At 32.3% G+C, this 14631-nt stretch overlaps 1 protein-coding gene across 1 annotated transcript in view; it reads left to right on the top strand.

Annotated features, from left to right (window-relative positions):
* Positions 1-14631, top strand: part of LOC107690809 (AT-rich interactive domain-containing protein 4B-like) — a 101540-nt gene that overhangs the window by 59420 nt on the left and 27489 nt on the right. Inside the window, exons 9-14 of the mRNA XM_016489224.1 lie at positions 6466-6545; positions 8134-8210; positions 9399-9538; positions 13521-13593; positions 13862-13956; positions 14034-14147. Coding sequence (XP_016344710.1) covers positions 6466-6545; positions 8134-8210; positions 9399-9538; positions 13521-13593; positions 13862-13956; positions 14034-14147 — 579 coding nt within the window. The remainder of the gene's footprint in view (positions 1-6465; positions 6546-8133; positions 8211-9398; positions 9539-13520; positions 13594-13861; positions 13957-14033; positions 14148-14631) is intronic.

The following is a 14631-nucleotide window of genomic DNA, read 5'->3' as shown; positions in this document are numbered from 1 at the left end:
GACGTTCACTTGCAGAACGCAAGCTTCTAGAGGCACATAACTCTGAAGTAATGAATTTAGGTAAAGGGGTGCAGAGTAGGGCTGTGCGATTAATCGAAATCATCATAAAATCGCAATTTGAGCGTGCGCGATTTCTAAATCGCTTTATAGCACGATTTTACGCGCCCTCGACCTCCCGCAGTATGCTATCAGAATGCAGCGTGCCTAAATGGAGCATGAGAACAGAACAGACCGGGCGGGCATACAAACGTAAAGCCAGGTTCACACACTCCATCTGTGGTACGTATTTTTTCCGCGCCCATGTTAACGGATCAGAGCATTCACACTGCACGCGATTGCGGTCCGGCAGTGCGCTCCAGGAGCGGTATATATATATATATATATATATATATATATATATATATTTATAGTATTTAACCTCTTGAGACTTATTTTTGTGTATAAATATATAATTAATTTAAAATTTATTTTAAAGATGCATTTTTCTTAAATATTATATAGAAGTTACATAAAATTAAAAATTATATTGACTAATATAATTATTAGGGATGCACCAATACCACTTTTTCCAGAACTAGGCGACCGATACACTGAAAAAAAATTATTCATTGAATTTACTAAAAAATTTTAAGGTAAGTGGTTGCAATCAATTTATTTTAGCTACATTTAAATAAACAAATTTAGTTGACTAACTTTCAACATGTTTTTATTTTTTAAATGTAGCTAAAATAAATTGTTTGCAACCACTTACCTTAAAAAAATGTAGTATCATTTGTTTTCAGTGTACTTTATTTTTGGTACTTGCCGATACCAAGTACCGATACCTGTATTTTAATTGCATTTGTAATAAAAAATAAATAAATATTGGGTACAGAAACCAAAAGAATATGTAATGTTAGTTCGTTAAGCAAATAAATATTTCCTTCAGTTATTTTCACACTTAATTATGCCCATTAAAATGTATTTTACAAGTTTTTGTTACTTTCACTGTTCATTTTTTTGCTCTATGGTACTTCATCTTTAATTTAATAGCATTACAGCTGCTCCATTGCAGCGCCTCAGTACTGTAATCACAAGACATTTTGCTGTAATAATGCTGGGAACCATTCGTTATATATAAGTCTTATAACTGTGATGAACATATTTTCAGAAATATAAATCGTGTTTTGTTTTTGTTTTTTTTTATCTGAAACGTGCTGCGACTTTTATTCCAAAGCGCCTCATATAATGCACAACACTCATGAAGCAAGCAAACATGCGCAACACGCGCACACATTTGTATTGGTGCAGAATGAGAGAGACGGGTATAGCCTAGTGCATTTCACACAGCCTGCTAGTTTCACTTTCGCCATAAAGTCATGTAAGCTTGAGGTTTAAAATAAATGTTGTTTATAGTGAATGCCCCTATAATTTTTGTTTTATATTTATGATTTAGTTTTAATCCAAATAATGCGTGTGCTAAAGCGAACAGCAATAAAGATCACACAACAGAAGTGTGCTCTCTCTCTCTCCTTACTGTTAAATAACTTGTGCATTGGTTTTCTCACTTGTTTTGACACATCCGACCAAACTACAAAGTTTCCAGTGATGTTTGTGAGAAAGGGATATTCACTCTCGACATCTGTGCCGCCGCGCGCTCAATCCACTCATTGTGCTTTGCTTATCAGCTCGCGCACATCAGCTATACAGGCATGAATATTGAATGTTTAACATTATATTAATTGCATACGTATACCTTGTAGACATCCTTAATCTCTAATAACTCCATTCTTCTCTCTGTTGTTCTGTTGTCGGCGTTTCTTTGTCTGAACACGAGTACAGGAGTGCAGTTATAATACCTAATAATTATTATAATTGTAATATTATATAAATTGTAATAATTATCTAAAATGATATTAAAATAAATAAATGATGTGTACTAAAAAGTATATTTCACTTTCTTTATATACTTTTTACATTGAATTCAAATGGTGCTGTATTTGAAACTTTCACTTTTACAAAGCCTTATTTTGTGCATAAATATATAATTCATTTCAATTTATTTCAAAATGTTTTTTACTTGCATGTAATATTGAATTTTATTTCATACTGTATAAAATAAAATATATTACTAGTAGTAGTGTTTTCAATGTTTGTTTAATATACATTACATTTTTAACAAGGCCATTCATATCCTCCTGACTACCAGGAAAAAACAGTTTTGTGAATTTAGTATTTTGTCATGTCATTACATTGTTTAGAGCATAACAAATAAAATCGGGACATCGGGACTTTAAAAAGTCCTGTTTTTAAAAAAATAAAAAGACATGAATAAACATGAAAAGGCAAAAACAGTGGGATTTTTGTTTTATTCACAAATCAATTTTAATTTTTTACACCAAACTTTATATAAAGATGATTCTCAACTATGTTATGAAATATATTTTTAAAAAACGTTTTTCTTTATGAAAAATGTGTGTAAAATGGCCATAAACGAGTTTTTCCATTATATACAATGTATCTATAAACTGTACCTAATTTGCATATTAATGCGTTTTTGGGGCAACATAGAATGAACAAATAAGTGCAATAATGGGAGTAATAATTAGCAAGATTTTCATAATAATATCTAATATTTAATAGGAATATTGATACATAATTTTTTCTCTATTCATCTGTTGTGTCTCCCAAAATGTGTAATAAACATGCTTTAAGTCCTGGTGTCCTCTACAGTGGACATGAATGGGTATGAAATCGATGTTCTGTTTCATAACAGAAGCTCATATTTTGATTTGAAACCCCATAACATTTTCCTGGGATGTTGATTCATGACAAACAATTTGAAAATTAGTCAGATTTAAATGATAATTGCAAAATATTATCATATTTAAGCAAATAAATATTTCCTTCAGTTATTTTCACACTTAATTATGCCCATTAAAATGTATTTTACAAGTTTTTGTTACTTTCACTGTTCATTTTTTTGCTCTATGGTACTTCATCTTTAATTTAATAGCATTACAGCTGCTCCATTGCAGCGCCTCAGTACTGTAATCACAAGACATTTTGCTGTAATAATGCTGGGAACCATTCGTTATATATAAGTCTTATAACTGTGATGAACATATTTTCAGAAATATAAATCGTGTTTTGTTTTTGTTTTTTTTTATCTGAAACGTGCTGCGACTTTTATTCCAAAGCGCCTCATATAATGCACAACACTCATGAAGCAAGCAAACATGCGCAACACGCGCACACATTTGTATTGGTGCAGAATGAGAGAGACGGGTATAGCCTAGTGCATTTCACACAGCCTGCTAGTTTCACTTTCGCCATAAAGTCATGTAAGCTTGAGGTTTAAAATAAATGTTGTTTATAGTGAATGCCCCTATAATTTTTGTTTTATATTTATGATTTAGTTTTAATCCAAATAATGCGTGTGCTAAAGCGAACAGCAATAAAGATCACACAACAGAAGTGTGCTCTCTCTCTCTCCTTACTGTTAAATAACTTGTGCATTGGTTTTCTCACTTGTTTTGACACATCCGACCAAACTACAAAGTTTCCAGTGATGTTTGTGAGAAAGGGATATTCACTCTCGACATCTGTGCCGCCGCGCGCTCAATCCACTCATTGTGCTTTGCTTATCAGCTCGCGCACATCAGCTATACAGGCATGAATATTGAATGTTTAACATTATATTAATTGCATACGTATACCTTGTAGACATCCTTAATCTCTAATAACTCCATTCTTCTCTCTGTTGTTCTGTTGTCGGCGTTTCTTTGTCTGAACACGAGTACAGGAGTGCAGTTATAATACCTAATAATTATTATAATTGTAATATTATATAAATTGTAATAATTATCTAAAATGATATTAAAATAAATAAATGATGTGTACTAAAAAGTATATTTCACTTTCTTTATATACTTTTTACATTGAATTCAAATGGTGCTGTATTTGAAACTTTCACTTTTACAAAGCCTTATTTTGTGCATAAATATATAATTCATTTCAATTTATTTCAAAATGTTTTTTACTTGCATGTAATATTGAATTTTATTTCATACTGTATAAAATAAAATATATTACTAGTAGTAGTGTTTTCAATGTTTGTTTAATATACATTACATTTTTAACAAGGCCATTCATATCCTCCTGACTACCAGGAAAAAACAGTTTTGTGAATTTAGTATTTTGTCATGTCATTACATTGTTTAGAGCATAACAAATAAAATCGGGACATCGGGACTTTAAAAAGTCCTGTTTTTAAAAAAATAAAAAGACATGAATAAACATGAAAAGGCAAAAACAGTGGGATTTTTGTTTTATTCACAAATCAATTTTAATTTTTTACACCAAACTTTATATAAAGATGATTCTCAACTATGTTATGAAATATATTTTTAAAAAACGTTTTTCTTTATGAAAAATGTGTGTAAAATGGCCATAAACGAGTTTTTCCATTATATACAATGTATCTATAAACTGTATCTAATTTGCATATCAATGTGTTTTTGGGGTAACATAGAATGAACAAATAAGTGCAATAATGGGAGTAATAATTAGCAAGATTTTCATAATATTTTATAGGAATATTGATAATTTTTTCTCTATTCATTTGTTGTGTCTCCCAAAATGTGTAATAAACATGCTTTAAGTCCTGGTGTCCTCTACAGTGGACATGAATGGGTATGAAATCGATGTTCTGTTTCATAACAGAAGCTCATATTTTGATTTGAAACCCCATAACATTTTCCTGGGATGTTGATTCATGACAAACAATTTGAAAATTAGTCAGATTTAAATGATAATTGCAAAATATTATCATATTTCCATAAGGGTGTTACACTTGATCACTAAATTTATGTCAGCCATTTTTAAAGACCAAGGAGAGGGAGTGGTCATGGTGTAACATCCAATCATTTGGTATCTCTGAAAAGTCCCATCCAAAACTCAACGTCATCAATTGAGGCAGAAGCTGACGCATGGGGCCGCTCAAACAAACAGATCAGTGTTTTAAAAGCATCATGGTATTTCCCTTTTCAGGACGTCAAACTATTAATGACTGACTTACAGTGACTCCTTAACCCGACACACTAAAAACATCCAGAAAACAACATGCTTCAACTTTAAACCTCATGATCAGGAGAGAGTCTTCCTGCAGAATTAAACTACCTTGCTTCCTGAAGCTGCATGTATTGTGCGGCATGCTAACAGACTCTCTCTCTGACTCTGTCCCTCGTTTGCATGCAGTAGTTGATGATTCACAGAGTCACGGCAAACCAGACGCTGTCTCTTTAAATATTGCTGCTAGCTCTGTGATTTGTTGTTGTTGGCGTAGTGTTTTGCGTCGCTCTCTGACTCCTCACGGCTCTCGGCAGAATCACAGCATTCAGAAAGAAAGCAAAGCAAATGAATGGCCGTGACGTGCTCCTGGGGTTTGCTGATGCCCATCCTGCTGCTCATCTGAGGTCAAAGGTGGCTTCTGATGAAATAAAAGGAAAAGACGTGGGTGTAGCAGTCGTTTCAAAATGCTGTCATTTAGTTATTAGTTTAGTTTAGTTAGTCATTTTGTTAGAATGTGGATCTTGTCCTTATTAATGGATGCTCAAGGTTGCACCCAAGTCTTTTATTTTATTTTATTTTAATTTTCATTTTTTCACAACATTGCCATGGGTTCCTGCAGTCAAGAAAGACCTGGAAACACCAGGGCCTGAAAACGGCCTGAAAATATTATTAAAATCAATAAACTCTTAAAAAAAAATCTTGAAATTTATATAGAAAGTGTTTTTTTTTTCTTAATAATGCACAGCTCTCATAATATTCATATTAAGCTCAAATTCATTTTTTATGATATTATACTACCGGTCAAAATTTGTCTTTTTTTTTTTTTTTCATGGCAGCATTTATTTGGTCAAAATACAGTAAATATTTTAAAATTGTAAAATATTATTACAACTTAAAATAACTGTTTTCTATTTGCATATATTTTAAATGTAATTTATTCCTGTGATGCAGTGCTGAATTTTCATTGCTTAACTTCTGAAGGATCATGTGACACTGAAGACTGAAGTAATGATTCTGAAAATTCAGCTTTGCATAACGGGAATAAAATACATTTTAAAGTATATTCACATAAAAAATAGTTTTTTGAATTGTAATAATATTTCACAATATTATATATTTTTTATCAAATAAATGCAGCCTTGGTGAGCAAAAGAGACTTCTGTCATTAAGTATTAATTATTCCTTATAACTTAATTGGTACAAACAACTGGAAAGGTAACACGTTTGCATATAATAATGAATGAAAGTTAAAAATAGACCCGCTTGTGTCTAGCATTCATTTCTTCAAGCGTAAAACTTTTTTTTTTTTTTTTGCAAATGGAGACAAATGACTTTATGACTAAAATGACATCAAATAATGTTTTCTCATTGAAGTGCTCATCCATCCTCTGTTTCGCTCTTCATTTTCTAAAGGTCATCTCTCCAAACTGTCATGAAGATGTGACGTTGAAGAAAGACAACGTTTTTGTTCGCTCCTTCAAAGATGGAAAATTGTGAGTAACTTTCAGATGAAGTTATTTCAGTCCGTGCTTCTACTTTTAGCGCTCGAGCTGCAGAAAAGTCAAGCTATGAAAGCGGCACGCGTGCTTTTATTTCACAGCATTGTGTCTGTTTATAGCTGTGATTTTACAAAACGTCCATTAAATGTGGCAGAAAGCAGAAAGCTAAAAAAACGAGGAAAGATGCCACCGCTGGGCATCATGTAATGAAGACAGTCAGAGAATATTGTAGTTAAACGCCCGTCTCAGATTAACCTTCTGAAATCAATTTATACTGTCGCTGCCGAAGGCATTCAAGCGTTATGCTGAGAAATGTCTGCTTATGGAGATATTATTTTTTTAAACCTGTGAGAACTGCCAATATACAGACCGGAGCTTCTGATGATTCAATAACTAGACAGATCATTTATAATGTCGTGCTTCTATGGATTGACAACAGTCTCTAAATTGTCTGGATGCTGGTAATCAGTTGCTAAGGTGCTCTGATTGGGGTTGCTAGGGTGGTTACTAGGTGGTTGCTTAGTCCCTAATATGTCATTTATGATTTTGGTGCATTAACAAACACAGATAATAACATCTCAAGCTTCATGTATGAAAATGTCATAAAACACACACACACACACAGTTCTGCTGACGAATATTTTTGTGGAAACCGTGATACATTTTATTTTTCAGGATTCTTTGATGAATAAAAAGTTCAAAAGGGCAGCACTTATTTGAAATAGAAATCTTCTGTAACATTATAAATGTCTTTACTGTCACTTCAGATCAATTTAATGCATCCTTGCTAAATAAAAGTATTGTTTTCTATAAAGCACTTTTGAACTGCAGTGCATAAGTGTTATTTCACAATGAAAGGCTTGTGAGTTGCACAGGTTACCTGTAGCGCTGGGTTTCTGTACACATCTTCACTGCTCCCTCTAGTGTCGGCCACGGCATAGTAATGACATCACTGGCCCATGTAGATTTCTAAATATTCATGAACAAAGACGTCTGCTAGCTAATAATCACCTCTTAATTCCCTCAATAAAGCAGCTGCTGAAGGTCTGTGACTTCATGCATCCACTAAAAACCACCAAAACAGCAGCTGATTCAGAGTTTGAGCACACATGCAGTAATAAATAACATCTTGATATTTCAGCTATGATTTTTAGGTGTCCAAATGCCTTTAAGGGGATGTTGGATAATGTTCTTATTCGGTTGCTAAGGTGCTCTGGATGGTTGCTAGGGTGTGAGACTTACTGATTGGTTGCTTTTCCGAATAAAAAGAGCCACATTTCATATCTGATGCCGAGAAATGGCCTGTTTCTTAATTACTTGCTGTTTTCCCAGGATAAAGGTTTTGGTATTAAATTTGGTGCATTTTTTTTAAGAAACAGTGTGATGATGCTGATTTGGTGGATGTCTGGAATAAATTCTTAAAGTAGTACATTCATGTTTTTGCAAGCAATTAAATGCAATAAAAATTGTAATCGATACTCAGTGACAAGCACAATGGCTGTTCTATACAGCAGTGTGTTGAACTCTGTGATGTATCATATGTGATGAATCACTGCTAACAGTGTTGTATTTGATCTTATAGTTACACAGTTTTGTGGAAAGACATTCGAGTGCTGGATGAAGAGAAAGCTCCTAAAGCGGACGCAGGACTCAGACCAGGTGAGAAACAGTGTGACGCGTGGATCAGTGTGTATTCAGGGCAGGGGTATTATCATTAAATAAAAAATATTTTCATTGCTTGGAATAAAATAAACATTTAGTGAAATAAAATGTATATAAAAATAAGTGAATATATAACAATATTTTATTTCAGTTTTTTGTAGTTTAAGTGGAAGTGCTAAATAAACTAAAACTAAAAACTACAACTTACTAATATATATATATATATATTAATTTAAAAACTATAGACATACTTAAAGGGGTCATATGATGAGATTTCAATTGTTCCTTTCTCTTTGGAGTGTTACAAGCTCTTGGTGCATAAAGAAGATCTGTAAAGTTGCAAAGACTAAAGTACAATAATGTACAGTATGTGGAAAATAATGTTTTTTGAACCTTAAACCGCATAAACATTTCATTACACAAAATAATGTTCTTTTTAGCAACATCATATGACCCCTTTAATAAAATAAAATAAAAATAACAAAATACTAATAAAAATGACACAAATGCACAACAAAATTATCAAAATTTTAAGCAAAATTAAAATGAAAACACAAGAAAATAAAAAAATAAAATCTAATTCAAAATATTAACAAAAAATACACACTTTTCATTGGTCATTTAATTTTTTGAAATGTGACTTATGCACCAATGCAACTTATCTCTTTTTTTTTTTTTTTTTTTACTCTCAACAATGCTTTTTTGACCCGATGTACACAATATGCATATTCTGCCATAAACATAATATATATGTTTTCTATATACATAATCAACAACTTTAAATCAATTATTTTTATATTTATTCAATTTGATTGACATTTGCAAAGCTTCATGGGATTGTAGTTCTTTCCCCCATTAAAGCTGTGAAGTACAGAGTCTTGTATCTCTTTCTTTTTGTCCGATTTTCAAATACTTTTTTGCTTTAATCAAAGTTTGTAATGTTATATTTCGCCTTGTAGCTGCTTAGTTTGGTTCATGGCTTATAACTCTTTAACAAATACTTTTTTTTTTTTTTTTTTTAAATCCCTATGGAGAGAAAGAATGTGAAAAATACTTCCTAAACCAAGGCCTCTGAAAAGTGGTCGGCCGGAAAGTTGAAAGTGGAAATAAATTACGCACTAAACAAGGTATTTCCAGTCACATGCAGCTCGTTCTAATCCCATTCTCTGTGTTTGTGTTTCACAGCGTTAGATGCAGCGTGGGATTTCCAGCGTAACGGCACTGTGCCCAACACGTGGAGGACGGAGGTGAAGGATGAAAGCTCCAGCAGTGAGGAAGAGGAGGAGGAGGAACAAGAGGAAGAGGCCAGCAGCGAGGAGGAAGAGGTGACTGCAGCATTTATAATCATAAAGCATGTGCTGGGGAGAAAAATGGCCCTTTGTTTGGTTTGACATCACTCAAATATTCAAAATCTATGGAAGCTTGTTTTCGCCACCTGATAAAAAAAAAAAAAAAAGTCATTGCAATTTTTTCCCCTCACTTTTCTGTCAGATATAAGATATAAACTCAAAACTGCAAGATAGAAACTTAGAATTGTAATTGTGAGGTGTAAACTTGCAATTTCCTGAGTTAATTTGGAGTTTAAAAAAGTATGTGAGATAAAACCTTGGAATTGTGAGTAAAAATGTCAATTGTGAAAACTCTGAAAACATGTTATCTTATATTTTGTGGCAGAAATAAAAACAGTTGCGAGATGTAAGCTCACAATTGTGAGGGAAAAGTTATTTTGAGATAAAAATTACCTTTTTAGTTTTTTATTTGGTGGCACAACTCCCCAATGAATTCTGTGGAAAAAGACTTTCCACTTAATTGTAAGACATTAAACTTGAAATTACCTTTTTTTATTTTACATTTTATGGTAAAAAAAAAGAAAAGAAACTGAATTACTGGATGTAAACTCAGAATTGCAAAAAAAAAAAAAAAAAGTCAGAATTGTGAGGGGGAAAGGTTGCTGTTACATTTTTTTAATTTTTATTCTGCGGCAGAAACAAAACAAAGCAAAAAAAATGAATTCTGAAGGGGAAAAGTCAAAATTGCAAGGTAAAATTCTAAATTATTTTTTTTATTTTACAATTTGTGGCAGAAAAAAATGAATTTCAAGGTATAAACTCATAATTTTGACAAAAAAATAGAACTGCAAGATGTAAACCTGCAATTGCAGAAAAGTCAAAATTGTGAGATACAAAATCAGGAATTTTGAGATCAAAAGTAGCAATTAGCTTTGTTTATTCTGTGGTAGGAAAAAACACCATAATGAACTCTGAGAAGAAAAGTCGGAAATTGTGAGACAAAAAATGAAAATAGCGAGAAAAAAAGTTAGAACTCTGAGGAAAAAAGTCAGAATTTTGAGATAAAAATTAAAAATTACCTATTTTATTTTGTGGTAGAAACAAAATAAATAAATAAAATGAAACTCAGAATGAAGTCTGAGAAAAAAAGTCAGAATTGAAGATATAAACTGGAAATTACTTTTTTTGACAGAAAAACATTTTAATTTGCGATATGTAAACTCACAGTTCTGAGGGAAAAAAGTCTGAATTGTAATATAAGATTTTATTTTTTTTTATTCTGTGGTGCGAAACAAGTTTCCATACACACTGAATGCGATTGAATGGGGAATCTGCTGAAGCGCAGCACTAATGTTTATGTTCGGGTGAGCTTTCACTCTTACAGCACGAGCTCCTGTCATCAGCCGTCTGTTTACCTTGATTTATTGACCACAAAATATCACCTTTAGAGTTTAAGTGGCGTATTTAGTGATAGATGAACAGCTTGTGCGTGTGATGACAGGTTTCGCTGTTACTCAGACTTGTGACGGCTGACGTGTGTGTGCAGTCAGAGTTACATAAACTAGATTACAGAGGAAAAACACATCGCAGCCAGACAGTTTTCATAACAGTGTTTTAAGAAGCTATTTTTTCCAACAAGTAGCAACCAAACATTACATGGCTATCCTTTTATGTGCAGCTTTACGAATTATGCAGCTGCTTGTTGTCTCTTGCAAATGAATCACTGGAGGTCTGATTCATTTAAGCAAATCGGTTCATTTAATTGATTCTTTTCAAAAAATGAGACACTGAATCATTTGAGCCCTCGCCCACCATTGTATGCTTGGGTTGAGCATCAGAATAATTAGTTAAACCCTGTTATTTATCCCTGTTTTCAGCTTAGTTATTTTGATTGGGGTGTTTTTGTTTTATTTTGTTTGTGTTATTAGTTAGTTTTTTGTTTTTTTTTGCCATTTTCTGTGTTATATATTGCTGTTTGGGGTCGGTACTTTTTAGAATTCTAGAATTTTTTAGAATTAAATTTTATTAGGTAAGGATGCATTAAATTGATTAAAAGTCCGTAAAAACATTTTATAATGTTACAAAAGATTGCATCACAAAACTATGAAGCAGCACAACTGTTTTCAACATTGATAATAATCAGAAAAGTTTCTTGGGCAGCAAATCAGCATATTAGAATGATTTCTGAAGATCATGTGACACTGAAGACTGGAGTAATGACGCTGAAAATTCACAGCAATAAATTGCATCTTACAATATATTCAAATAGAAAACAGCTATTTTAAATTGTAAAAATATGTCACAATTTTTACTCTATTTTTGATCAAATAAATGCAGCCTTTAGATATTCAGTTATTTGCAAAGGCAACATATATAATTTTCATTTAGATTAAGCTGAAGCACTAATTACAAACTGGACATAAAATAAAAACTAAAACTGATTATAATAAAAATGATAAAAAATGAAATGCAAAATATAAAAAATATTTGTAAAAAATTAAAAATAAAATAAAAAAATGTGAAAATGAATTAAACCTTAAATAATAGCATTAAAAAAATAACACTAATAATAAAATAAGACAAGTGCAAAAGTCATTTACTAATTGTAACAAATTAAAATTAAATCTGAAATTATAAAAGTATAAAAACCATTTCAAAACATTAATAAAAACTGCAATAGTATATAAAAAATACTAAAATAATGCCGCCTCGCTCAAAGCCTATAGCGCCACCAGCATTTCAAAGTTTCATGCTAATTTTAGCTTATCGTTTTTTAACTAAATTGCTCAATTTGGATCAGATCATCTGAAGACCTTTCTGGTCAATTTATTATTGATATACCTGTCAGCAATTAGGTGGTTTAAGGTGCAGTGATGATAAGTTGACCATAGTTTTACATCATGTGACGAGGTAATCTGTGATGTTGAACCTCCTGCAGGTATCTGTATGGCTTTGAGGACTTCTGCGCCTCCACGGGAATCACCTTCCGCATGGATCTGCCGTATAAGACGGCCGAGAAGACGAGCTCAAAGAGCGATGTGAACGCGGAGGAAACGGCCAGTGGCGGAAACGCTGTCTCTTTAAGCACATCCAGCGCAGGAGAAGAGCAGAAAGCCCTCAAAGAACCAGAGACCTCCAGCACGCAGCATGTGGTCAAGGTACTGAAGCATCGTCTCAGGGTGTGTCTGATACGGCAAACTAAACATACGTCTCATGCTGCGTCTGTGCTGCATGCATTGAATACACAACGATTATCTACTGCATCCTCAGTTATACTTCACATATTTTCAGATAATTTTCAAACAGCTGTATAATTTATCATTTATTTTATAAATATGTGATTTAATACAAGATCACATTTGATTAAAATGTGAAAAAATAAATATATATTCACACTTTTAATCAATTATATAGATATATATACATACACACATTTTTTACATATTTTATATTTTATAAATATATACATATTCCATTTATATTTATATTCCATTTATACAAAAATATATGAATGGAGAATAATTTTTATTGAAATTGATTTATTTATGAAGCTGGATTAAAATTAATTTATTCTTATATATATTATATATATATATATGTTTTAATCGGATACCTCTCACTAATTTAAATAGCAGGCAGCATTACTGGAAGTATTTACATGTAATTACTTGTAATTACATAAAAATGATAATTCACAGCAATAAATTGCATCTTACAATATATTCAAATAGAAAACAGCTATTTTAAATTGTAAAAATATGTCACAATTTTTACTCTATTTTTGATCAAATAAATGCAGCCTTGGTGAGCAGAAGAGACTTCTTTCAAAAACATTCAATCTTTCTTACCATAAACGTTTGAACGGAAGTGTATATTTGTAAAGATATCGTCCACTTAAATAGCTTCAGTGTACTTTTAACTACTTTTGGTTAGTAGCTCGTAGTGTAGCTTAACTAGTTTTTTTAAAAGCACCTTTGAATGACACCCAACTCTCTGTGTGTGTGTTTCCTGTACGCAGGAGGAAGTAGAGCCGTTCCCAGAAGAGAAGGACAACTTCCTGCAGCAGCTTTACAAATTTATGGAGGATAGAGGTGAGCAGTGTTATTTCAGTGTTATTTTTTATACTATTGTAGTTTAATATCTTAAGTTTGTTTTAGTCATGTGCTTGTCATAAAGCTTTCATTTTCATTTCAGTTTTAGTTCTTCAACTTTTTTTTCATCAAGTATTTTTTATTTTATTTTACTTAGCTCTAGCGGTCAAAGGAGTGCTTGATGATATGCATATCTTGAAAGTCACTCTGTATAAAGCATCTGCCAAATGCATTAATGTTTAAGAGGTTTCTTTGCTGTTCTGTTCAGGAACTCCTATCAATAAGCGACCGGTGCTGGGCTACAGGAATCTCAATCTTTTTAAACTCTACAGGCTGGTGCATAAGCTCGGAGGATTTGACAAAGTGAGTTTTATTTTATTTGACACGGTCTGCTGCTCCGTCTGTATTAGCTTTGACTCGTGTTCCTCCCTGTGTTTCAGATCGAGAGCGGATCTGTCTGGAAGCAGGTGTATCAGGATCTGGGCATCCCCGTGCTCAACTCCGCAGCCGGTTACAACGTCAAATGTGCTTACAGAAAGTACGTGCATCCTTCATAAGCCCCTGACGACAGTGACAGCAAACCGTGAGCTGCTCATTGTAAAAAGCTTGAGAAGAACAAGCACTGAATGCACCTGTTCTGTCTCTTAGCGCAGAACCGTTGCAAGATGTGGCACACGTCTTCTATCCAGGGTTATTATTGTTGTTTACTACAACTATTAAAACAGTTTTGTTCATTGAACTAAAGCTTAAATAAAATAAACTATAAATATTAAATGAAAATCTTCAGTTCAGTTATTTTCCAAGGCAACATTTATCGTTTTTATTTAGTTTAAGAAGCATTAATTACTAGCTGGACATTAAAAAAAAAGCTAAGAAAAATTATGAAGAAAAAAAAACGTATAATAAAAATATAAATATTAGATGAAAACTTAAGTTCAGTTATTTGCCAAAGCAACAAACTTTTTAGTTTTGTTTAGTTCAACTTTGAAGCACTAATTACTAAATAGACATACAATAAAAACATTAAAAAAAAAATAA

This window comes from Sinocyclocheilus anshuiensis, unplaced genomic scaffold (genome assembly GCF_001515605.1).
Source record: "Sinocyclocheilus anshuiensis isolate Anshui unplaced genomic scaffold, SAMN03320099.WGS_v1.1 scaffold2584, whole genome shotgun sequence".
NCBI classification, from domain to species: domain Eukaryota; kingdom Metazoa; phylum Chordata; class Actinopteri; order Cypriniformes; family Cyprinidae; genus Sinocyclocheilus; species Sinocyclocheilus anshuiensis.
This window is presented reverse-complemented; position numbering and strand designations above follow the sequence as displayed.